The sequence below is a fragment of the Homarus americanus genome, unplaced genomic scaffold (assembly GCF_018991925.1).
Source record: "Homarus americanus isolate GMGI-L3 unplaced genomic scaffold, GMGI_Hamer_2.0 scaffold19318, whole genome shotgun sequence".
NCBI classification, from domain to species: domain Eukaryota; kingdom Metazoa; phylum Arthropoda; class Malacostraca; order Decapoda; family Nephropidae; genus Homarus; species Homarus americanus.
In genome coordinates this window covers 6,224,581-6,251,814 of record NW_024732238.1, presented here as the reverse complement: position 1 = coordinate 6,251,814, position 27,234 = coordinate 6,224,581, and the positions used below count along the sequence as shown (strand labels likewise).

General features: G+C 39.6%; 1 protein-coding gene across 3 annotated transcripts in view; it reads left to right on the top strand.

Annotated features, from left to right (window-relative positions):
* LOC121868396 (dual specificity tyrosine-phosphorylation-regulated kinase 1A-like) overlaps positions 1-27,234 on the top strand; it is a 46,907-nt gene that overhangs the window by 6,743 nt on the left and 12,930 nt on the right. For 2 of the 3 annotated variants that reach the window (XM_042368993.1, XM_042368995.1), the window contains 4 exons: positions 19,515-19,673; positions 21,739-21,908; positions 22,748-22,939; positions 23,384-23,546. In XM_042368993.1, coding sequence (XP_042224927.1) covers positions 19,515-19,673; positions 21,739-21,908; positions 22,748-22,939; positions 23,384-23,546 — 684 coding nt within the window. The remainder of the gene's footprint in view (positions 1-19,514; positions 19,674-21,738; positions 21,909-22,747; positions 22,940-23,383; positions 23,547-27,234) is intronic. The other variant, XM_042368994.1, reaches the window with a different exon arrangement.

Genomic DNA, 27,234 nt, shown 5'->3' with positions numbered 1-27,234 from the left:
TTGAATTACAGGACTGACATGCTTGATATTGTGATATGCTTTTGTGTGGTCATGAATTACAGAACTCAGCATAGTATTGAAATTGTACACTGGTATTACTGTATGTGTTTTAGTTTACAGTCCAGTGCTTCCTTTGTACAGAAATTACTTAAATATCATTCTGATTTCAATATACAGTAACTAACACACTGACAACTTGCCAATGGTCATTTCCATTAGGAACAAAACTACCATGTCACAAGCTTTGGCCTTAATTATTTAAATACATTGTATTTTCTTTATTATCTTATCAGTTAAAACAGATTCTGAGAACTAGGTCATCTTTAACTATGCTTTATGTTTACGGTGCTTATTCTTTATATGACTGCTGTTGTTATATACGGCTTAGTGTATTCTAAGTATGTTATAGGAAAGGTGATTTGTAATGTAAAAGCTTCATATCAAACAATGAGTATACTATAGATACTTATTTTGCTACTGTATCATTTGTACCGTCCTATTTGGTGTCTGTCAGTGTGTGAACTGATAAGGGTCGGTAGTGTTATTTTATCACTGAAGCCAGTCCATCAGTGAGGTCAGTGTGTCATGTGGGCCAGCCTCTTCACTTCCCATGTTGTGTTAAGCATCCATGATTAGATGTACTGTACCCATGGGTCCTGAATGTTGTTAGTACTGTACCCATGGGTCCTGAATGTTGTTAGTACTGTACCCATGGGTCCTGAATGTTGTTAGTACTGTACCCATGGGTCCTGAATGTTGTTAGTACTGTACCCATGGGTCCTGAATGTTGTTAGTACTGTACCCATGGGTCCTGAATGTTGTTAGTACTGTACCCATGGGTCCTGAATGTTGTTAGTACTGTACCCATGGGTCCTGAATTTTGTTAGTACTGTACCCATGGGTCCTGAATGTTGTTAGTACTGTGTAATATAACTTGCTGTATAGAAGTGTTTGTTATGGTGCCAGCAGACTGGCCTGGTTTTTGATTGAGCTGAGAGACAGACACTTTTAACACTGATAGTGCTTCAGCATATGTAATGTGACTTACTCTGGGTAAGTTTTCTCCCCACCAATTTCATTAGTCCATATTCTAGGGAGGCAAAACAATATTGTTTTGATATTGTGAGGAAGACTGTACTGTACTGTATTATGAAGATAAGTTTGGCAGAAAAGTCTACTAGTATTTTACAAAAGTGAGGTTCTGTTATAATTCCTTAGTTCTTAGTACAAGGCTCATAGTTGAACTTAGTTTATGCCAGGAGTCAGAGGCACAAATAAGCTAATTAAATGTTTAGGTAAAGTGAGTTTGTGAGTCACTTTTGATAACCGTTGTTATACTGTATACGGTGTAATATACTGTATTTAAGTCTTAAGAGGTTGAAAGGTTCTAAGAATCCTTTGGGTGGATGAATTCTTTCCAGATATTTCTTCAGGATGCCTTTTATTTCCTTCTTAATGACCTTTGGTCTAGAGGGTAGTTCACCCTGAAGCAAGTTTCTTAGCCATGAGAAGCCTAGCTCCTACCTGAGATTTTCATTGGATAAATTTCATATATTTCCCCTGAACTGGAATGAGAAGCCTTTTCATTTAACAAGTTAAGGTATTTCACAGAGATCTACAATCTCTTATCAAAGAGGGAAATATCCTGTTCAGCAATGTTCCTATAATTGAAGTGAAATGTAAAGGCAGATATTCTCTTGGGTGATAAACAGTAGTGACTTCTCCCAAATGGGTGCTTTTTACTTGGATTGTAAAGCATAGCAGCAAATTTCTGTTCCTTGTTCTTGCTCAAATGATGTTCACAACTGTATTTAATTAAGAAACAGACTGTGTTGAGGTATTACTGTGTTGAGTGTTCTGTTTTTAAGCCTTGGTTTCAGTTCATTATTTTATTCAGCTTTACCCGAAGTCTGAAACTTCATCTTTTAGTCAGCATGGTAAGGGAGCTATTTTTATATCTGCCATCTTTTATTTTCTCCTTTTGTGTACATTTTCCCCCTCCCCCAAGATAGATTGGTAAATGTCATAGGAGTTTGGTCTTAGGGGAATCTTAATGAAGAACGTTTGTTAGAGATGTGATAACTACCGGTACCTCAGGAATTGGAGTTTCAGGACCCCGAGTGAGGATTGTCAGTTAGTGTTAAACATTATATTAATTGCCTGATCTATAATATGTAATCTCAGGATTGGTCCATCATTTTTTGGGGGGATATGGTTATTCATTATGTTTTTAGTCTGCCACAATGTGATTGGGTGGAACGACCCCTTAACAAAGTGTGCTTGTATGCACTTTTGAATTATCACTCAAAGAAGCCACTACGATAACATTTTCATCTTGTTTCATTCATAGAAGATTGGCAGAATATGCTACCATTGTGTACATAGTTAAATTGACTTTAGCTTGTGAATATTGATAATTTTTTTATAATGAAATAACTAGTTACAAATTATTCTAGAATCTATATGCTGATAATTATTTCAATGTCATTTTAATAAAACGTAATAATTAGGTTTATATTTGTGTTAGGTTAAAACTTTCAGGTTACCAGTACAGTAGTCATTGGAAATTTTATTCGGCCCATATACAGGTTTTGTCCGCCTTCATATACAGTACCTTAGGAGCGCCCCCCTCTCACCTTTTTTTTTTTTTTTTTTTAGGTGTAATATCAGGATCACATACCATACAATACTGCCAAAACATAATACAGTACTGAACACATTTTAATGAGTGTTAATGATTCGTGTATTGTAGTGATGTGTATTACTTGAAGTTGTTGCAGATTACAAATTGTTCTCATGTTATGATATAGGAATATGTTTACAACATGTCAAGGTTGTTACTTTATTGACATAATAGCTATATTTTAGAATGTAATGTATATTTAGAACACTTTGAAATTATAGCATTTATCACTAAGCTACTTGCTTAATATATTTTGTGGGGAAATATTGTTCAGTGATATAATCTACTTACGGGTAGATGTTAAATATATACTGGTAGATTTAAAAACTTAACTACAGTACGTTACTGCATATAGATACAGTACAGTAGAAGAATAAATGTGATAAAATATTTTCCCCTTTCAAGAGAGGATAAATGAGATGAGGTACTGTAGCTATTGTATAAGATAATATTGCTCAACACTACAGTACTTTTATCATAATACAGCTCTACTGGGTTGGGATTACAGTATATACGTGATAGCATGAGGTGTAAGCAAGATGATTACCACACAGGTGTGTGGCTGTGGAAGGATTGTACCCAGGTGGAAGTATAATAACTCGTGTCTTCCTTAATATAAGTGTAAACTGTGTTACATTATAGCTACAGTACAGGTGTATTGATTAAATTGTCAGACAGTGAAAATAATATAAGACTAAATTGATCCCACTGTGTATATTTGTTAAACAGATTTAATGTTCAATAATATTAGTCTGTTAAGTATTTTGTATCTTGAGGATTGTTTTTGATCTTCAGTTTTCTCTCATGTATAATGTTTTTGAATACCAGTACAGTATACATACCTGTACTTTTTTAATTTTAGGTCAATACAACATTTAAACCAAACAATGTTAAGTAAGGAATGGTCACTAATTTTCCAATGGAACTAAAATACTATAAATCCACCTCTAATATAGGAGATATTACAAGAAAAAATGCCTTTTGTGATTAGATAAGGTTATATCATAGGTGAGAAGAGTGATGATAGCATAGGGTTGTTGTGTCCTGGGGTGTGGGGAACGGGGGGTGTGTTTTCCCCCAACCCTGAGCAGTGACCAGGTCGCCATCATCTCGTCAACCAGGCTGCTTGAAAGAAGAGAATGCAGTCTTACATAAATACACCAAATTTTTACTTCACACTTGTAATTTATTGGTGGATACCGTACACTGTATTGTACGTGTAAGTGTTTGGGCTAGCTAAAAAGTTGGGTTTCTTTGATTTGGTATGTTTCCCAGCCATTAAAATTACAGATATGATGAGACTCTATGAAGCATTGCCTATGGTTTGTTGACTTTTCTGTAGCTAGCTTCCATGGTGTGTAAAGAAAGTGTATGCAGGGTATATGCTGTAAGTATAAGCCCAGCTTCATTGTCATCATTGCTATTGTAGGATAATTTTCAAAATGGATTGTTTTGGGTGCACTGCGGGCGAACAGTGTTTTCTTCAAACTCTTGTAAAAAAAAATATTGCATATATGTTCTCAGTTTTCTTGGTTTGGTTTGGTTTGTCATTCGAGTCTTTTATCAGTTAATTGAAGCTGATACTGTACTGCAGCTTCTTTGAAATTCAATAATATCCTCTTTTATCCTACATATGATACTGTACACTACAGTATATGAATCATTCAAGTGTTGCTCATCGCAGGGAAAATTCTTGAAGATGATTCTTGACAGTTAGTTTTAGATTTATAGGATTGTGGCATAGTTGGCCGGCAACTATGCCAGTCTATTAACTGCTTGTGAGTACAGTGTGTTCATTCATAACCACTCCAGGCACTTGCTGTTAGCCACTTCATAAAGTCAGGATGAATGCACAGTAAATCTCTGTGCCTCAGATTTCCCAAGTACATGTGTAGTATATTGTATACCGACCTTAAGCAGTGGGCCTACATTACAGTACCTCAGGATATGTGAACACTTTAAATCTGCACCATTTTCTAATAAAGTGTATTGGATCATATTTTCCATCCTTTTTAGTGTATTGGAATTTATAAGTCCTCATTTACTGCACTGTACATTCATTTGTTATTGAACACTAAGTTTGGCTTGTCAAGATGGTCTTAAAACATCAAGCACAATTTTTACTCCAGTCTTATTACTCCCTTTGCCAGTAGAGCAGGGGGACAGGAAAGGACTGAAGCCATGTGTTCATATGCTCTTTGTAATATATACCTGTACAGTATACTTGGTACTGTATAACTAACTCCTTGGTAACCATTAGATTGGTTTAAGGCTGGTCACCAATATGTAGGTGTGTATTTGTGGCATTGTTGAGGGGTTCAGCATCCTCACCTCGCAAGCGAACAGACCCGAGTTTGATCCTCGGGCAGGGTGAAACTATGGGCAAGTTTCTTTATACCATTTGCCTCTGTCTACCCAGCAGTAATTGGGAACCTGGATGTTAATCGATTTGCGGATCGTATTCCGGGGTAATGGTTAGCCAGTGCAGTTGGCGAGCTGTCCAGTCTTCCGGACTATTCCATGACACTGTGTCATGCAGCTCATTAACTTAGGGTGTGGTTGTTGTGTTGGCGACAGCTTCTGTTCCTTAACAAATTCACGCCTAGGAGGCCCTTGGGCCTGCCATCCTCTATTTCGAGGGGCTTCCATTATTATTACTGTATTATTGAGGGGTTCATTATTCCTGGTTTGTGCAATACTGTACTTACGTCTCACGATTCTTATGCTTTCCATACAAGTGTACAGTTATGATGTGTGTAATGAGCTTCTCTCTTAGTACGGTTTTTGCATAGTATAGTACGTTATATGGCATTTATTCAGATGTGTTAAATTTCAAAGAGGTCCCAGCATAACTTATCACAAATGTACAGTAAATCACAATTATAAAGTGTGGAAAGGTCTGTTCCCATACACAGGTGAAGAAAATAATTATTGATGCACTGTAGAATGTACAAGACAGACATTGTACAGTATAGGTGGAAGTGCTACAGTCTGGATATGTAGTGTAAACATTGAAGGTATGTAACTGGTACTGTATACTAGGATGAGATGAAATAAGTGTTACAAGTAATTCCTCTGAGAGTGTTAAGAGGAAACAAAACTCTTCATCTAATTTTATATGATCAGTCTGGCTGTGGTTTAGAGACAACCCCACAATCAACTCCCTTAAGTACCTTGATAGGAGTAAATTATAGTGGCTAGCTACACAGATGCAGGGGCCATGAAGACTCAACTGCCTGGTGAGTGAGTGAGTGAGTGAGTGAGGCTTAGCTTGAGCTGCAGGAGTAGACAATGTGTTGGGGTATAGACTGATTAGAAGTATTAGCAAGACGTTGCCGTTTCGTTTTTTATCCGTTTTTCCTAACTGTTAATTGTTTTTATAAGATTCAGTTGATGTGTGACTGTGAGTTTGTTGTTTTCGTTGCTCTATGTCGAATGATGTTTAGTTAAATTGACCTAGTTCAAGTTAGGGATTGAATATTTATGCACATGTCACGTCTCCGCCACGTATCAAACACGTCCTTGGAGGCAATCAGTCCGAATTAGCACACATTTGACTCCACTTAGCGTTGTGATGCCGCCAATGTTTCAATAACCAAGACAGCTTGACGTCACCGGTCGATACTCTGGGTTATCTCTGGCGATAGTGGTGTAGAGATAGAGATGAGTCGACCTGGTGCTGGGGGATGACCGCAGCGAGAACGGCACGAGGAGGGTGGGACGTGGTGGTACAGGGCTCACACACTGCCTGGAAGTCTTGCAGGAAACCTAGAAAACTCCATTCTGGCAATTTCCTTTATCTGAATACTGTAATGAGAAGAAAGTAATGTGTGTTTATTCCCTCGGCTCGTTGTAGTGGAATAACACGTATGTTGAAGTGCTTAGGAGGTAGACGGTGATCACTATATGTTGTAGACAGGGAGGCGCGTGCAGGGTGGGAGGACCAGGGGGTTAGGACCCTGGGAGGGGGGAGGGGGTAGGGATCCGATAGAGGTTCCTGGTAAAGTCCCATGACTTACTGTCACTGTGTGGGAGTGATTTCACCACGCCTTATTGCTCTCCTCGACGGGAAGTGACCACGTTAGTCTCTTAGGCCTACTCATCGCAGTTATTTTGCTTTTATATATATATATATATATATATATATATATATATATATATATATATATATATATATATATATATATTTTTTTTTAACTATTATTAGATGAATACTTTCTTGTGTCTGTTTCTGTCGTTTATTACTCTGCGTGATTGTTTTAATTAATTACGTTTTGTTTTGGTCTTATTAACGTCATGTTGCGGGTTTCGAAATTTTAGGCATTTTTATTAACTGTTGAAAATACTTTGTTTATTTAACTATTTTGAGAACAATGGATAAAAGAAAAACATTAAACAAGTGTACCCAGAATAGGTGGTGGGTCTGGGATCAACAGTACGGTGTCCCCCAGCTGTTAGTAACTACGCCGTAGGGACGAGCTCTCTGGTCCCCGAGTTTTTGGATACCTACACATTAATACGGCTTCATTTTACAATACTGTATAGGTTTTCACGAATACCCGTATATATATATGCCCACGAGTTGATGACATTTGCACAACTTGACTTTCTGTTAGTTTAATAAGCTAAAATCCCTGACTTTGTATTAGCTACAGCCTTTAACTACAAACCTACCTTTGTCTTGTAAGCTCTGTGTGGTGTATCGGTTGTGTCTGCTCCTCCCTGGGTAACTATGACACCTGCTGCCATATTTCGTGCTGGAGGGAGGAAAAACCTTGGTAGTTTTATGTTGGAGGCCAGACCTAGTTTTTACCCCCCGCCCCCCCAGCATGTCGTGTTGTGCTGCCTTTGATGTTTGTCTTCACATATGGGAAGATGGATTCTCCTTGTCAGAATGGTTGTCACTAAGTAATGATGTAATAAGCCAAACGCGTTAGGTTAGGTTAGTACTGTGTTTCAGCTTTAGATCCGAAGAAGTAAACTACCAACTTAATTTTTGTTTTCCATTGAGGTAAAAGAAGGGAGTCACCACCTCATTGGCGACTCTTCCAATACATTAAGATGTGTGTATGTAGTGTTGATAATCTTCTGGACGTCACCTGTCAAAGATGCTGTAGCCAGGATTGTTATAGTTTTAAGGATGGGGGGGTAGGAACCGCATAGTGTGATAAACCAGGCAAAAATGGTGTAAATCAACACCACGAGATGAAACAACGTGAGCCGGAGGTGGAAGTGGATGACTCGGTGGTTGGGGAACTAGTGACGTAGGTGACGGGGTGAGGCTGGGTCACGCGATCTTTATAAATATGATTTGGGGGAAGTGGCGTCCATGTGAGGAATCATTTGGTGTAGCCGAGAGGGGAGGGGTCGTGTTGCTAAGTGGTCTCAGTGGGAACAGCTGTGTTTGTGTAGGTGGGCGGCAGTGGAGGTAGTCAGTGGTAAGTGGGGGAGGTTGTTGTTGTGGGTCGGCGTGTGTAGGTGTGTCATTCGTGTTGGTCCTTCTTCACCAGTTTGCTACTTAACCATCATCAGCCTTTATCTCACATGGCCATCTACGTGACTTCCTCCCCGGGCCATGATGTGAGGTAGGTGTTGATGTTGTCACTTGCTATCTTTAGGTTTACATGTTATCGGGTATGCCCACCTTCACGCGCATTAACACACACACACACATATTGAAGCACGCAAGCGATATGATTTGGACACTGAGGAATCATTTATACTTGTCAAATTCTTCTCCATTAGTTAGTGAAGAACCAAGGGAAAGAGTAGGCCTACCATAGCGACAAGCAAACTCCATGTAGGCTGAACACGTCCAAAGAAACATCACATAAAGTTGACTGTACTGTCACAAGCTTAACTGTTGGTGTAGTATGAGTCTTGTTAATGATATGTGGAGTCAGGGTAGGAGGCAGTAGTGTATACATTACTTGGCGTAGGGACTAGTTACTGCCTGTTATGTTCATACACTGGCTGGCCCTCACTCACATGGTAACTGTTGGGACGTGTACTGTATTGTGATGGTTTAAGTCAGAAGTTGGTACGATGCTGAGGGTGATAGTGAGACTTGTTTGAGGTTTAGTGATAATAGGTGGTGTTGAGGGTGACCGGAGATGGTGTAGGAGGGGGAAGTGGCCACCTTGTATGGCTGGGTGATGGCGGGCAGACAACACGTGGCGCTTGTTTACATACCTCATCCTCCCCACGACACGCCCCGCCCCTCTTCTCGCCTGTTAACCCCGGTGAGGGCAACCTGTGGTGTAGGGGTGGGCTGGTTGTTTTTCTTAACCTCTCGTTCTGGTAACACTGGTTCTCGCTAATGACGTGTTGGGGCTCATTGTAAAGTGTGATTTGTGGTGGGATGTTGTTGCTCGGACACCTCACATGCCCCCCCCCCACCACAGTCAGACTCCCCGCAGTTACCATCTTAAGCTTACACACACACACACATATACATACATACATACATATTTACACGCGCGCATTGCTATACTGATATAATATGTGTCCTCAAGTTGACAAACATTTGATTGGTCAGGATTTATTTCTGCTTCGTAGGTGTATTGGGCCCCATAGACTGACACTAGGCAGGGTACTGTAGTCCATGATTAGGCTGTGTTGTGGTGCAGACTGCCAGCAGAGTGTCTTATGGCGGTAATGAGAGTGGTGTAGGGGAGGGAGGCTGGGGTCATAAGTATTCTGCTAGTCACTTGTGTCAGTATCCATTCTGATGGGAACTGCCTGCCTGTGTGTGTGGCGGTCACAGGGTGTGTCTTACACTTACTGCCAACACTCACGCAACCCTGTGTACACCACCACATCTCGCGCTGCTGCTGTACAACGCGGTGCACATGTATACACCAGCCATGCACGTGTGCTACATTGTGCAGTAATACAGATTACGCTATTACGTGAAGGTGCGTGGGCCTACCAACCGTGTGTGTGTGCGCGCGCCCTAAGCCTCCATGTGCGTGCATTCGGTAGGAGGAGGATACTTGCGTGGATAAAAATAGTTTAGCGTTTGTGTGTATGTGGACCGACGTTTAAACGCAAACATTGAGGTGTACGCCAATTTAGGACGCGTATTTAACATACCCACTCACGCATTACCGTAGGTTTGGAGGCCGTCTTCAGACCCTGCGTCACCTACGCCCACATTTACGTCTGCGCACTTTGAGGGAGAGAAGACATAAGAGGAGAGAGAGGGGCTGGGCAGCTGGTGTACTGGTGTAATGAGCGGGAGTTAGGAGAAGGTCCTTGGCGCGCCTGACAAGGTCGCTCTCGTTGTGGACTCATCAGCGCTGGCCGACATGACCCGCCCACCCGGCTCTCCTCTCCCGTCTCACTCTCACCAGCTGCCGCCTCCTCTCCTGCTGCTGCTGCCCTTGCCCAGCTATCATCTCGGGCTGCTGCTCTTGCTTGCCCTTCCCTTAGCTATCGTTATTGTTGTTCTCATGCACCTGTTTCTGCCATGTTCTCTCTCTCACTCTGCTTTCCCTGCTCCTGCTTTGGCCGTCTACCTCTTGTTATTTCTGCTGTCCTGTCCGTGTTTGTGTCGCTGCACGGGTTACCTCTCCTCTCCATAGTCTATTACTGTTTTTGTTACACTTTTAATTTCTGCAAATGCTGCTGCTGTTATAATTCCCCTTATCGGTTACTCTCTACGCCCGATTATAGGGGGGACATTACAGTGCTATTACGCAGCTCATCCACAGCCTGGCTACTGGAGACGCATCTCTCTTGTCACATTCTTGATTAATCTAAACCATGGACAACCCCACCCTCACACACACCTGTTTCATCTGGGTCTCTGAGGTCATGTAAGAAAACGGGTGTCATTCGCCCAACAATTGAGACCCGAACACACGGGTACGCTTCAGGACACACACACACACACACACACTCTCTCTCTCTCTCTCTCGGCGTATTGACGTGTTGTATATAGTGTCAGTTTATTTAGGAAGCGGCGTGGATAGATATGATACACTTGAGCCTTCTATCGACATTGTTGTTACATAAACTGGTAATTCTCTTGAGTACGACCCGAACCCCGATTATTTACGATAACCTCTAGATTACAGTGACTTACTCGAGTGCAAGTGATTAGTTCATTAAGATAACCCCCTTGAGTACAGTGGCTGAACTCGTAGGGTACGTTGACTCGAGTATCAATGACTTGACCTCTTCAGTACCGTTGATGTATTCAGAGGATCGAATCGTGTAACAGGCTAGTGGATCCCTTGGCTTACGGAAAGGACTTCGTGATAGGGTATGGGGGGGGGAGGAGTAGGGTAAAGGGCGAACCCCCAGAGTGTATAGGGTGAAGCTTTAAGACTTTATGATTGAGTGGAGAAAAGTAGATGTGCATAATTAAACAATGTAAAAATAAATTCGAGGTAAAGAGTTTTCAGCATCCAGGCCAAGGCGTTTTAAAATAATGACCCTTAACGTTGACAAGTTGAGGTCAAGTTTCTCTTCGTGAACAAGTTAATAATAGATGGGTAAGCTTCGAGAAGACCTCACCACGCACACAACACAACATCCATGAGGCGTATTAAACACTTTTTGTTTGTATGTGGGAGAGTTGGTGTTGTGTCCGGCGGCGGCAGGAGTGGGAAGTAGTCCTGTAAGTAATGAGGTATTGGTGAGGGAGGGTCAATTGTGGTCTCCGTCCTACCTTTTGTTAACACCATCAACCAGGAAATAGAAATGAGAAGAAAAAAAATGTATTGTAGAACCACTCCCTTGTCTATCGTGCTCACATAGTCATTATATATAATATAGTGTATAAATATAAAGCAAGAGATGAAGAGAAAGAGTGTGGGAGGAGCGGCGGCGGCAACAGGCATTAACCATGACGGAGTTTCCCTTAGGCGACCAGATGGTGACGTCAGCGGTGTGTATGCTGTCGTCAACTACCCCCTCCTCACAGTTACTTGCACTGTTGTCTAGCGCTAATGTGACCAGGATTGATGGTGTCGTTTGTAGTCTGAAATGTATTTTCTTCTCCCTGTTTGTGTGTGACGGGGTGCTGGGTCGCATGTCAACATCACACGCACGGTATGGTAAATGTGTTAGCACCCTCCGCTTTTACAAACTTTGGGGAGAATTAATTATATACAATCTAGATTATACTTTTACAATTTAAATAGTTACTTAATTATATAGATAACTACATAAAATATTCTACAGTTTGAATATTCTAACTAAACGTTCAGGACATTTTACAGTGTGGGTAAAATACTGTATATCTCACTTCCGCGGAGACACACTGACACACTTCTAAAGGATATCTGGAACACAGGTACCTCCCCCCCCCCCTCACACACACCACCAAAAAAATAGTAGAAAAAAGTTTATTATTTATTCATTGTTTAATTTACTCGAGGATAAAAAATATATAAAACTTCTTGAACTTCGTCATCTGTTGCTGGTTTCCTGTCCACTGGCTTCACATGCCCTCATTAGCCCTCACACCATCCGTCATTCATTTGCGTGTCTGTTTGTCTGTCTTTCAACCTACCCACCCACTTGTCTGTCTGCCCACCCACCTCCCTGTCTGTGTATCTATATGTCTGTCCTACGCAGTAACCTAACAGCGAGAAGTTGACTTACTCAGTAGATGTATGAACCTGACACGACTTTACTTTGACGTGTGTGTGTTGTTGATTTATTTCACCCCACCCACCTCGTGCCTCCTCTTACCCCCTCACCACGTCCTTCCCCTCCTCCATGACCCTGCCTCCCCCACTATTACCCTGCCCCCTCTTCCCCCTCCCCCACTATTACCCTGCCCCCTATTCCCTCCCCCACTATTACCCCCCCCTCTTCCCCTGCCCCCTTTCTCCCCACTATTACCCTGCCCCTCTTTCTCCCCTCTTACCCTGCCCCCCCTCCCCCACTATTACCCTGCACCCTCTTCCCCCTCCACCATTGAACGACAAGCACCACCGCCACCATAATAAGGTGAGGGGCATTCTCTGTTGACTAGTCCAGCTGGTGGTGATAATTGGTGGTAGCTGGTAGGGATGGTGGTAGTAGTGGTTATACTGGTGGTAGTGGTGTTAATACTGGTGATAGTGGTGGTAATACTAGGGTTTGATTATTATTATTAATACATTATGTGGGTTTTGTAAGGGCCTTCAGTAACAAGGGTTTCATCACCCGAACTGGTAGTAGATGGTGGTGATAATGCTGTTAGTTGATGGTGGTGATAGTGGTTGATGATGGGGGTAATGTTGATAGTTGATGGTGGGGATAATGTTGGTAGTTGATGGTGGTGATAGTAGTGGTTGATGGTGATAATGTTAGTAGTTGTAGATGGGAATAATGGTGGTGGTTGGTAAACAGCATCTTGTTATTGCCGCTGGTATTGGTGGTGATTGTTGTTGATGTTGGCATTGTTCTCTCCTGGTAATGTTAGTAGTAGTTGTTGCTGTTATTGTTGTTTTTTATAAAATAGTAGTTATGGTTATTTTACTCTTGGTAGCTAATGGTTGTTGATGAGAGATGGGATGGTGTTGATGTTTGTAGTGATGGTGGTTGTAGTGGTGGTTGTGATTGTGGTTATTAATGATGTTGAGGATTTTTATTATAATTGTGATAGTGTTGTTTATGAAATAGTTGTTGTGGTCAGTGATGGGTGTCAGTAGCTTGTCTTTTAACTCCTAGCCTCCTTCCCTCCCTTTATTTCTCTTCCCATTTTCCTTCACCTGTGCCCCTTTTCTATCCCTCCACTCCTCCCTCCCCCCTCTCCTGTGTTGGTGTTGCGTGCGTGTGAAGCAATAGGAGTGAGGGAGCATGGTGGTGACTCTGTTGACGTCAGCACATCGGCCACACCAGTCACTTGTGGTGGGTCGTCTCTCCTCTCACTCCCCCATCCATTCTCTTCCCCATCTCCCTCCCTTCCTCCCTCTCCGACACCTGACTGACATCTCCCTCTCACGTAGCTCCACCCTCTCACCAGCTACACTCCCACGCCGTCGCCCTCCTACTCTCTCGCCACACCCCTCCCCTCCTCCACATCATCCCCTTCTTCTTCCCCCTCAGCAGATGAATTCTTAACTGTTGTAGCATCAAGACCAGAGTTTACTGGCTGGAGTTGGCCTTGAGAGCCTACACCTGTTAGGATTTGGGCACTGTCAACACAAGTATATTTATCCATGATTAAGTAATGATTGTTAATGTAAACAGAGGTGGCTCCTCGTGCTAATGTTTTAAGACTGGATCGCCTGAAGAATCCCTACCCCAGCTTATTTCACCTAAAGATTAACCACCCTAACACTATTGGGGGGGTTAGGGTGGTGGTTAATCTTTAGGTGAATTAAGCTGGGATGGGGATTCTTCAAGGTGATCCTTAAAACCCTTTAGAAAATAGATAACGTAAACACAGTTACAGGTATTTATAATCACTGACATGGTCGCTATGGCAGGTGGGTAATGAGAAGTGGTCCGTAGTAAGTGTGGATAACATGCCTTTTAAACACTCTTGACAGTTTTAAACCATCATCCTTAAAGGGTTAGATCCTCCTCCTTAAAAGGTGAAACATACGTCTTCAGAGGGTTAAACTCTGATCTTCAAGGGTGCAATAGATTTGTACTAAATATTGGGTTGTGATCATTAGTGGCCATCTTACTGTTGGTTAATGATCTGTGCGTTAATGTTATGTAAGACTATAGTGTTTCATCATTAACTACTGTAGTGGCTGTTGGGTCTTCATCACCTGTGGTTGTTTTAGAATGTTCCACCAATCAGCAAACTTGTGTACCTACCTGTACCTTTTATGGCCAAATTGGTTATTCTTGAGATCATTGCACATCTTATGTAAAGGATATGGGGTGAGTCTCAACTGACAGGAAAATACGAATTTGCAAAGATGCAAATAATTAAAGGAAGGGCTGTGGGAATTATAGCTGAAGTCATTTCAAAAGTAACATCCAAACCCCAAATACCCTTCTGTATATTAACTTGTGGGTCTGGGTGAGGAATAGTAGACGGAGAAAGATTGTGCACTTGTTATTTTACATATTTACTAAAGTAAATGCAGTAGTGTTAAACTTTGATTGTCAAACTCCTTGTGCTTCCGGAGGGTTCTGCCCTCCCAGACCCTCCACCATAGGATACCTTGGCTCTGGAACCAGTAGGGGTGGTCTAAGCTGACCCTCTTTACACATTTTCACGCTGTTTCTGTACTACTGGTTGAACTACCGGTAATGTACAAATTAGTGTGCAGTATTTACAAGATTTTACAGGATACTGTACAGCTTTTCATATCTTACATAGCTAGATCTATATTTTACAAAATTGAGGTATGATGTTTCAAAGTTCAACCATTAAAACTACTGGTAGGTAATTGCATTAATGATTAATGCAATTGGTAACTAAGTGATCTCTGTATGTTTTTATCTTGGGTTTTAATGCCACCGTCTTAGGCATGGGGACGTAAGAGTACATTTGTCCGTCCATCCAATCTAAAAATAAGATGGCCACATTGTGAAACGAACGGCCACAGTTTTCAAGAAAGATTCTGATAGTAAATGTGAATATTGTAAGAGGTTTAGTGGGAGCAAGTGTGTTGTGCTAACATCTAATTTTAATGGTCCTGTAAGGAGCACTCGGTACACTTCAAAAGTTAAGTTCAAATTAAATGAGTACTTTGAGACGTCCTGTTATTAGTTATGTGTCATGGTTCAGATGTTTGTAAGATGCTTCATGTATTTCTTCATTTCATTTATACAGTTATTGCTTCTGGTGACTGAGCATGAGGTCATCAAACGTAATTATTCTTGGGACTTTAAGTTCATGTTTTGATTTGATAATCTAACTCCGGCTTATACTGTATGAAGTTCCTCTCAGTTTGTAATTTTCCCCTCAAGAAAGTACTGTAGTTGAAACTCCTGTTTATATAGCGGTAGAATCCAGGGGTTAGTACCTTACATTATACCCTATCTGGCAGGTTCTACACCAGTTTGTCTTCATTGTCACACTGTTGATTTATGTGGTGGTTGGCATTTGTTATACATAGGAACTGACACACATTGAAGAAGTATAATAAACATTCATTTTTGCTGAGGAAAACTTTCAATGCTTTTTCTCTGGCATCGCAGTTATATTGTTATTGTTTGTCCACTCGATAGCAAATCTGTTATCTGTCAGCATTCTTTTTTAATTTCTGTAGTTGATGGGATTCTCATAAATTACTAGAGCATCTGTAAGATATACAATTAATCTGTAAATTACTGTATTTTATCAGAATGGGAATTTACAGTTAAGAAATATAATGAAAAGAAAAACTTCTGAAATTGGGGTTTTTGGTGTTAAATACTGGACTAGAGTTTATCACATTGATCAATGTATTACCTGTACAGTAATTAGCAAATGAGTCTCTGTCTCTTTACACACTGAGTAATGGGTCAAGAACAGCAGAGTTCATAAAAGATTTTGCTTATCCATGTTAGTTGAAAATACAAACTAAAAGGTTGATTTTACATTCTAGGATAACCAAAAGGCTACCCGGTTGCATAACACTAGTTACAGATGCCATGTTTTTGTGTTTTGTACTCATTGCACTACAGTATACAGTAATTGATACACTTGTACACTAAGTGCTGAGACTGACATTCCAGAAATGGTCTGTTCGCTTACTCGGTGTATATCCTGCCAACAGTTGTAGGAAATATTACAATCATTCTCTGCTGAGAAGGACATTTGATACTGGTAAATAGACCTTGGGTATTGAAAACCCATTACTTTTATACTGTATTATTGATTGTATTTATTGATGTTTATGATACTTTTAATGTTACCTACAGCATACTTTTGCTTGGTGTAGGTTACAAGGACTTGATTTTATATTCACAGTTCATTCTACAGTGAATCTTCCTATCCGATATTACTGTACATAACAACATGGCGTATCTCAGTCACCATACAACACCTTATCTTCATCACTGTTAAATTATAAATTGCTTAGACTTCATTTTACACCACTAACCACAGTCCAGTCCCATCAGTGTTCACCTGCCAGTTTCCAAGCAGTCCCTCTTTACTTTCCCAGTTACAAAGTAGTTAATGGTGGCTATTAGCATCCTTGCCTATTCACCATCACTTAACCAGTCACTAAAGCAACTTAATACATCGGCTCTACTTTCTTATGCCTGTCTCGCCTACTGCCAGTCACCTAACAAGTTGTGCCAGCCAGGAAAATCGTCTTGTATTCTTTCTTTACTAAATGACAACAAAAGCTCCTTAATCTGTGATGCTTGTCTTCTAGGGAGGCAGGCTTGGGAGTCACTCACTACACTACAGTAGTATATAAAGGCAGAGGTAGAAAGACTGCCCATTTATTTATTTTATTTTTTATTCTTATACAGGTACTTTATAAATTTATTTTACCCTTCTGTATCAAGGTATGGCTCAAATAGGTAATGTAATTAGAGTAATGAAGCCCGGTGTTTTCTGTGTGTTTCACAAGCTCCCAGTCTTCAGCGCGGCCTGGGAACAGGGGGGGAGTATTATGTCGGGATAAGGGGGTTAGGAGGGGGGAGGATGTCTTCTACACGATACAGACTTTGTGGTGGTGAGCTTGGGCACGAGGGCTGGTGTAAGGGAGAGGGCCAAGAATGCATCTTGTTCACCATGTGTAGGGGAGGGATGGGAGGTGGGGGTAGGCCAGAGAGAGTTGTGGCCACAGCTGATGACGAGGCTATTGATTTTTTACAAGGGGTAGGAGCCAACCCCAGCTTTTCCCGTTAGGTGCTCTCTCTCTCTCTCTCTCTCTCTCTCTCTCTCTCTCTCTCTCTCTCTCTCTCTCTCTCTCTCTCTCTCTCTCTCTCTCTCTCTCTCTCTCTCTCTCTCTCTCTCTCTCTCTCTCTCTCTCTCTCTCTCTCTCTCTCTCTCTCTCTCTCTCTCTCTCTCTCTCTCTCTCTCTCTCTCTCTCTCTCTCTCTCTCTCTCTCTCTCTCTTCTCTCTCTCTCTCTCTCCTCTCTCTCTCTCTCTCTCTCTCTCTCTCTCTCTCTCTCTCTCTCTCTCTCTCTCTCTCTCTCTCTCTCTCTCTCTCTCTCTCTCTCTCTCTCTCTCTCTCTCTCTCTCTCTCTCTCTCTCTCTCTCTCTCTCTCTCTCTCTCTCTCTCTCCTCTCTCTCTCTCTCTCTCTCTCTCTCTCTCTCTCTCTCTCTCTCTCTCTCTCTCTCTCTCTCTCTCTCTCTCTCTCTCTCTCTCTCTCTCTCTCTCTCTCTCTCTCTCTCTCTCTCTCTCTCTCTCTCTCTCTCTCTCTCTCTCTCTCTCTCTCTCTCTCTCTCTCTCTCTCTCTCTCTCTCTCTCTCTCTCTCTCTCTCTCTCTCTCTCTCCTCTCTCTCTCTCTCTCTCTCTCTCTCTCTCTCTCTCTCTCTCTCTCTCTCTCTCTCTCTCTCTCTCTCTCTCTCTCTCTCTCTCTCTCTCTCTCTCTCTCTCTATCTCTCTCTCTCATTGGTTTAGTTGTGTGGGAGGTTATTATCATACAAGTGTGAATGTAAACTCGAATAATGTGCCATTTTCATTTAAAAAATAATGTAAAACAAGACCGGAATAAACTTAGAGAAGCCATGAAAATTAGAGAAAAGTTTGGAATTTGTCGTGGAGTTTAATAGGCTGCTGACTACAGTACAGTATATAAATTCTTTGAGTGTGTGTGTGTGTGTGTGTCATCCTAACTACCTGGGTGGTTTATGTTGCTGTATGAATAAAGTGTTTTGAAACTCATGTGTCTGGCTTGTCTTGTGTGGTGATGTTAATATCCCAAAGATAAGATTTATTTTTATTACATTTGGAAACAAGAGGTATTGTATTGTACATGAGTGTTGTACTTCTTTTGAATCAGGGTAAAAAAAAGGTGTTATGACAATTATTTATATGTATTTTTGTGCCCATTCCTGAAGCTTTGGTTTGTGGTGATGGCAGTTGGAGTTTAAAAAGATAGACCGATCATTAGATATAATATTTAACCATTAAAGCACTAAAATAAAATAATGTCGTCTGAACTGTAATCATGACCACCAGCTTTACTCAGTTCAGTTAGCTTTTCATACCTAATGGAGTTTCAAATTTTATATTTTTCATTTGTGATATTATGCAACACCCAATTGTTTATTACATTTATGTCACAGTGGTTTACATGTATGAATTCAATTTGGAAGTACCATAGCTACCTACTTTCTTGTGGTGGCTTGAAACTTGAATTTAGGGTATTTTCTTTGTATAACGTATATACTGTAATGTGTTAAACCGTCCATTAATGTTGGGTGAGTACTGTACTTCTATGTCTTGAATTTAACAAAGTTGTCTTTATGTAAGGCGAGTGTATGTGTCTCTATGATTAGTTTTGTAATGGACCTCCTCTGTAACTATGATTACAGTAATGGAAGTACAGTAGGAAATTTTTTATTTACTGTATAGAAAATACATTTGCCTGTAACCAGCTTCCTCTAAAAAAACTGAGTGTAAATATGTTCTGAGTGATGGAGAAAAGGGGCAGGATTGACTGGCTGACATTCTAACTACTATTATTGTTGTTCCTGATGCTTTAGATGTTTAAGAGTTAATTGATCTTTGGACCTACTGTACTAAATATAAGTTCTACTATCTCACCCATTTTTGACTACAGGATGGTATACAGTAAGGAGAGTACTGTACTGTATTGCAATCAAGAGGGTATGAGTACTCTGTATATTTTAATCATATATCTCGGCTGATGATGTACTGTATTAGCGAGCTGTAATAGTTGTCCATGTTATTATTTCCTTCATAGTACTGTATTTCTTAATTTCAGTCACTAACGATATTTTGCGTTGTTGCAGGTGACATGGGAGGAGGGTACGGGGGTCGGCCAAACCTCCTGTATGGCAAGCTGTGTTCGGAGGATCAGCTGCAGCAGTTGGGGGTGTCGTTGGAGTACGTCCCGCCAGAGGGTCAGCTGTCCTCTTCTCATCGAACTCCGCAGCAGCCTCCTCCTCATGGTAAGCATTTATTATTATTATTTCAGCGTAAATACAGCCGTGTATGTTACCTGTTGTTTGACTCACTGTGTTGTGCAGCTGACTTAAAGAGAAGGTTTGCCCAAGGAGGTTTACCCAAATTTTTATATATAATACTGTAGTTTTTTTAGAGCTGATCTTTACCTTATTACTGCACCTTTTGCTCTTACATTCTACTGTATACCAATAGATATTGTTCATGGCAGCTAATGACTCACGAGAATGCCAAAGATAGTGATAATATATAAACTAAATGATAACCAGAGGCATATCAAAACTTTAACGAGAGATACCGGTAGACAGTTGTACAGTACTGTATTGTTCTTGATTCCCTCTGTCCAGCATTATGGTGGGAAAGGCTTGAAAGAGTGGAAGTGTGTTTATGTTTTTAGTAAAGCTAAACTGATGATTGAATTAAGCTCCACTAGAATCAACTCTTGTCTGGAAGCTCAATAACTAACCAGATTTACCTCTTTAAATGCTTTAAAAATTGATGTTGATAAAAACTTTTCAATTTTACCAGCTTACTTTTCTCTCTCTCAAATAAATGTGAATACTGCACCAGAAAATTCTTCATTCTTAATTTTGACTACTGTATCTAGAATGTTTTTATAACATCTTCAAGAAATCTTCCTCAAAATGTCATTTGGATTACTCATAAGTTTCCGATTTTTTGAGAATAGAAAATTTTTAAAAGGTTAATAGGGTATAGATTTATCAGTCTTCTTACGGTACTTGAAAGGATGATTACTGGCATCCATCATTATGTCATCAAATTCCCTTCCCTCTCTTAGACTACATTTTCAGTCTTATGTTATTTTAAAATAAGATAGTGGCTGGCACATTTCACCTGCTGTTTCAAAAAATAACCCAACTTATTTATTTTTTACCCGATTAACCAAAATTATTGGCTGGGTGTAGAGAATACCACACATATAAGAAAAAAAAAAGGAAATATTGACCTCTTTCCATGGTAGAGATGGTGTGTGGTATCCTCCCTGTTCTAGGTTTTAGATTTTCAGATTTGCCCCATGAGGGGACTAGTTTATTGGGCACCTTTTTTGTATCCTGTGCAAGGCGAAGCATAAAAGCGTTTACAGCGCCCAACAGGAAAGCATGCGGAGATGGTGCTTGCCTTTGTGACTCATGCAATAAGGATGCAAGTGCCTGATTCTAGGCTTGTCACATCTGAAAGGTTATCCTCCTTATCACATTTCAGCATATTTAGATAAGTACGCAATGGACTGTACCTGCTGTTAGGGAACTTAATGAAACCCACGAACATGCATATACCCTGTATTGACAAAACTGATAAATGAACACGGGTGAGGACAGTTATAAGAAATATGGGTTGGACAAACAACTTAAACATCTGCTGAGGAAACCTTGAAACATGTCAAACAGTACAATGCAGAGCTTATTATAAATGACCTTTTACAAAGTGTCAGTGTAGTGTTTGCTGTCTTTGAGGAAGCCCATATTAAAGAAAACAAGAGCAGCAAACTGTAGTTGTCAGACTGACTTTAATACCTATGAATTTAATTTAGTAAGTAAGCCATACAGTGGAATTAAATTGTAGACAAAATGCTCACAAATTTACACGGTCATCTAATGTTATTGTGGAGGTGTTTGTAATCTGAATAGAACAATTAGGTTTCAGCAGTTTTTCATACCATATGTATAAACCACCAGATGCAGAAGCCATTTATGTAAAAAAAAAAAGAGAAAAAAAAGGAGAGCTAAATGAAGAAAATAAAAACAAAATTGTCTGGGAAGCCTTACAAAATTCTGTTTTAAAAATATCCTTTGAGGGGGTATTAACTTTGAAGGTCAGGGTAAGCTATGTGTTGCTAAGAAATGTATATAAATAAGCAGGGGCATGAATAGTTGTTTCATGTACAGTACCTGTACTGTATAGTTATTTAGGATACAAAATAGTATTTGTGTAGGTTTGCTTTATGGCATACTTTAACATGGGACTGTTTGTTTATTTATTTTTTTATTTTAATTATCCTACTGTCACTAACGACGAATTTTCCCTTCACAGGCTCGGTTGGTGGGAGTCAAGTAGCAGTTGGTGGTGGAGGAGCCTATAAGTCAGTCCCGTTACAGGCCCTCCACCGTTCTCCAGCTGAAAGGAGGTACCGTGATCCAGCACAGGGCCCTCTACGGAAACTCTCAGTCGATCTCATCAAAACTTATAAGCACATAAATGAGGTAGGCATTATGTTTTTATAGGGGATTTTTGTGTTTCATTTTTAAATTAATATACCATACTTATTCTGCCACGGTTCATGAGGGAGGTGTTGACAGGTGGGCTTCAGGATGTACTGTATTAGATCCTGGAATGTAACAGAAAAGGAAACATATGGTGAGATCTTAAATCAAAGTGCTGGACCAGTGAGACACTAAATATATCCCCTGAGATAAGAAAAGACAAATAAAAAGGCCTGCTATCTGATGGAAAGAAAATTCATGAGCTGTTCCTACCCATATTTTGTCCTTTCACTCTTTGCCCCCTTACACATGTGCTCACATTGTCTGAATCACTTATGTATAGATATAGAAGTGATTCCCTTGTTACCTTCTCACATCTTTGAAATTGGAAATCAGATGGAACTGAAGGATTTAAGCACTGTATAGACTGACCAACTGTTTTGACTAGTAAGGTGTGCATGTGTCAGTATGACATTATGACTCTTTCCTCCTTACCTTAAATGGTAACACTCATCCATACAGGAAAACAAACAAACATCATTGACTCTTAAAGCAGTGCTTCATATTGCACACTATAGTTTGTCATATTGATGGTTTGCTTATGTCCTCTTGAGAAAACAATTTTGGATCGGCAATGTAAATATTTTAACCTTAGTGATTTACCACATTTATAAAATAAATTTTAACTCTACTTGAACACCATAAACTTGTTTGTACTGTAGTATGATTTTTTTTTTTCCTGTCTTTTATATACACCTTGTCCTTTAATTATTGTCGGTGTTTCTATGCAATAATTTCAAAAGACTAATGAGCTAATGTATGTGTCCTTGTTTTACTAGGTTTACTATGCCAAGAAAAAGAAACGTGCCCAGCAAACGCAGGGTCAGAGTCCAAGTATGCACAAAAAGGAACGGAAGGTGTACAATGATGGCTACGATGACGACAACCATGATTATATGATAAAGTCTGGGGAGAAGTTTGAAGATAGATATGAAATTGACTCATTGATAGGCAAAGGCTCTTTTGGTCAGGTTAGTCTCCATGTGACTTTCATTACATTACAGAACTACTTTTGTTTGGTTGTAAAATTTTGTTTTCTTTAGTGGTTATATAAAGTGATAGAGTATTCTATTTTATGCAGACATCGTCAAGTACTGTGTATTTTCCTTTGATTTTGAAGCTGTTTAAAAATCTACTGAAAATTTAATTATTACTGTTCACATTGTATGCAAAGCTCAATCAGATTCTTAGCTTTTTCACTAAGGGGTTGCCACTTTTAATATTTTATTTGCCTAATGCCAGACTATTTTGTTCAGCTCAAGGCTACCCCATACACAAAAGGTTGAATACTCATGCGCTAAACTGTCAGTGTACATAATGTAAAATTGGAATAGGTTTTGGTGTAGCTACATAAAGTTGTAGGTTATTAAATGAAAAAAAAATCATGCAGTCATTAACATTAACTCCTCACTTAGGTTGTCAAGGCCTTCGACCATGAGGAACAGACGTGGACAGCCATCAAGATTATAAAGAACAAGAAGCCATTCCTCAACCAGGCGCAGATCGAAGTGAAGCTGCTGGAGATGATGAATCGAGCAGATTCTGACAACAAGTATTATATAGGTAAAGACAAGATAGGTGGGTAGATGAAGCCGCGCAATGCACCCGTAACACATTAACCTCTAATACTCCTCAGCTGACTCTAGTTTTGCTTCTACATTATCTCAGTCTGTTTTAGCCAACTTTATTTTTATTTTTTCTCTTTATCTTTCTCTCCACTGACTTCAATTTCAGCCATGCACTTTTTTCGTTTTTTATTTATGTTTATTCTTGGAAGGCTTCAAGGTTTATCCAGTCTGACTTTGTGTTTGTATGATATTGAAATGTGTGTTCATAAGTATGCATATCAGTCAAACACAGACACGTGGTGTATGCTCGAACACTCATCTCCAAACACACACAGACACACACACACACACACACACACACACACACACACACACACACACACACACACACACACACTTACTTCCATCCATCTCAATCAATAATTTGGTAAAAGTTTCAGTTCCTTTTGGTCCATTTTAAATAGTTTGTTAAAATCTTATTTTTGAGAACTACATTATTTAGGAGATTTGTAAAAAGTATATATGCAGTATAAATAGAACTCATTGGTGCTACAGGAGCTCTTAGACTGGAAAAGAAACAAGCCAAATGCTGTAGTTGTCAGGCTGGGGGGTTGTAGGAAGAAGGTAATGGTTGTAGCAGTGTTACCCTTTGATCCAACGGTGACAAAAACAGTGTAACGGCGGAAACTGTTGTTGGTACGTGAGTGGGTATTGGATGTGTAACTTTAGGGTTCCGGTGAAATTTTGAATCGGTATTTAACTCTCTCTGTTGTGTTGGGTGACGTGTCTTTCTAGGTTGTCGTACACTTGAATCTCCTTATTTTCCATGTTTTCTAATGCCTTTAATGAGTTCAGGTTGGCTTGGGTGAGATTTTGAAGTAATGACATTCTTAAACTTAATAATTACCATAGATGCCCTCTAGCTCTTAGTAATGTGAATTTAAGCTATTCAAAGAAAAACACATAACATACCTCTTCAAGCAGTACAGTGTTCCTGAAGATGTGTTTCCTGTTTAAGAAATCCCAACTTGTTGTATGGCTGGGTTTACCACATATAATCACCTATGGTTATGGTTTTATACAACCTTGTTCTGTATTGATTGTTACAAGGAACTTGTAAAAAATATTGGCCCACTCATTATTTTTTGCCCTTTTTAATGATGAAGTGAACCTGGTCCTTCAGTTTATTCATTTATTTATTTATTTTTTATACAGTATATGTACAGTAGTTCTGAAGCAGTTAATCATTTCTTTAAAATAATCTAGAACATCCCAAATTTGTAGTGAGCTTCATTATTTATGTCCCACTTTTCAGTACCCATCCCCCCCCCCCCTTTTTTTTATCTAGCACATTTGCTTGTTTAGTAACTGCCCTACCTTTCCTTTTCCCTCGACCTCAATATTATCCAATTTGACAAGCAGCTTTGACATTGTTATCCAGTAGCTCAGTATTCACTTGTCCGCATTATTGAACACCGAGAAGGTTAGTGGTTTGGCCTTGTAAGAAATCTGCTGAGTGTAGTTTTGAGTGCTGTGGTGATTAGTTTAGATTAACACATAACTCCCTATCCTGTGTGTGCATGTTGAAATTTGGTTAATACAAAGAGAAGAGTCAAATTATTATTGCTGTTCCTTTTGCCTTTCATACTAGTTAATATAAACCTAAGTAAACTTAGGCAAATAGTGTGGAAGTGACAATACTGATGCAGTGTGATATTAGCATGCTCAGTAGTCTGTAAATGATTAAATATTTTCATAATGAAATTAACATTACTACATACCTAGAGAAACACTGACATTAGATGCAGCAGTAAACTGCTTTGGGTTGGTTTTGAGTTTCCTTGCTGTAAATGGAAAATAAAACTTGTGGAAGGAGTGTTTTCCATTTGTTGCTAATATGTGTGAGTTCAAAGTTTAAACCTCCAACAATGAAAAACATACCCAGTACAGTATATCATACATGAGTTTTTCTCATTCATTATTGGCTACGTAACCAAATAATTCACATTTTTGGTGACTGGTGTATTAGGAATCATTTTGTGTTTCCACTCAACAACATGTCAGTCAACATTATATAACTGAATTGTATTTTATCTAACTTATGTTTATTTGAGTTAGTAAGAGCCATTACATGGTAGGTTAGTGCAACAGCCATAGAATACGGCAGGGAAATCAGTACAGAGAACTCAGTGGGGATTCATGTTCAGTGTGAGATAGGATCAGTGGTTTGGCCATATACCCAGTAACCAGCTTCTGTTATATAATGAGCAAAGTCTGGGTTCTCAAAGGAACCATATGTTAATTTTTTCTCCAAACTGGTGCTAAGTGAAATACTTGGGCAAAATAAAGTTGTGCGTGTAGCGAGAAGGAAAGTTCACTGCAGAAATAGAGTTTGATGGTCGTATGTTGATTGATTGATGTCATGTGGGAATGGATATGTATGTGAGTATTTCATCCTGGGGATATTTATCATCACTGCCAATTTATGGCCATATTCTCAGTTGTGTGGGTTAGCCATGATGGTATGGTGTCCCAGTTGCCATCAGGTAAATTTGAAGCAAGAATTACGACAGGATGCCCTTCACATCGCCAACCCACTTTTACAGAGTGGAAACTTGGCATTATATGTAGGTTATTTAGGATACCTGTGGGATATGCCATTGTTCAAGTTAGCCAGTTAGTTGCATTTTTACATATGCATTTACACAGAAATTTCACTGTATGAACACCTTGAGAATCCAAGAATCCAGGTCTTATTTTTTTTAAATCTCAAAATTTAGAGGAATAGTTTCTTATATATATATATATATCACCCAGCTAGTGATCACGTGTGGTTCCATATCGACATGTCTGATGTAAAACTTGATGTACAAATGTCCTCCAGTTGGCCCAAGAGCTAAGCCTTAAAGCCCTGGGAGGCTCATTGTTGGAGGTGTTAAGCAACTAATCCATCTTGGTCATCTCTGACAGCCTTGAAACACCATAATTCAGTGTGATGATAAATGAAGTAAAAAACAAAATTAGTTGATTAAAAGTAAACTATTATTTTCTAGAAAAGGTATAAAGGGAAACAGTTCTTTCCTAAATGAATAAAAAAAAAAAAAACATTTCATGATATACTGGTATTACCCAATGAGGTTAAAAGAGTCGATGGTTTTGGCATACATGGAGAACGACAGTCCTGGATTCAAACATGGTGAGGTGGTCAGCTCAATCTTATAGCTAATAAACTTTGTTGTCTGGAGGAGAGGCAGTACAGTATATAGGTATTTAGAACAATATGAAGACTTGTTTTTTAAAAGAGTTGATAAGAGTTTGTTTTGGGTTTTTTACTTACTCAGATTGTCAGCAACAGTATAGTGGATGTTAAACAGAAAGGAAACCTAAACTAATGCTATGTCAATGAATAACCAGGTAAGAAAATGTAGATCATAATAGTAGATATATTGTAGTTGTTTTTATAATGATTGTTATCCAGTAATTAGGAATATAACCGCAACCACTTTCTCGTCATCAAGGGTTCATATAAATGCTACATGTGAGCCTTAACACTTGTTACAGTGAACATCAATCCTGAGTGTTTTGTTTTTCTTCTTCTGTTTTATATATATATTTTTAATTTTGTGGGATCTTGTCACCAGCTTACAGTAGTCCACAATCCTTATTTTCAAGATTATGTTGGAAAAATTGTTTTACCC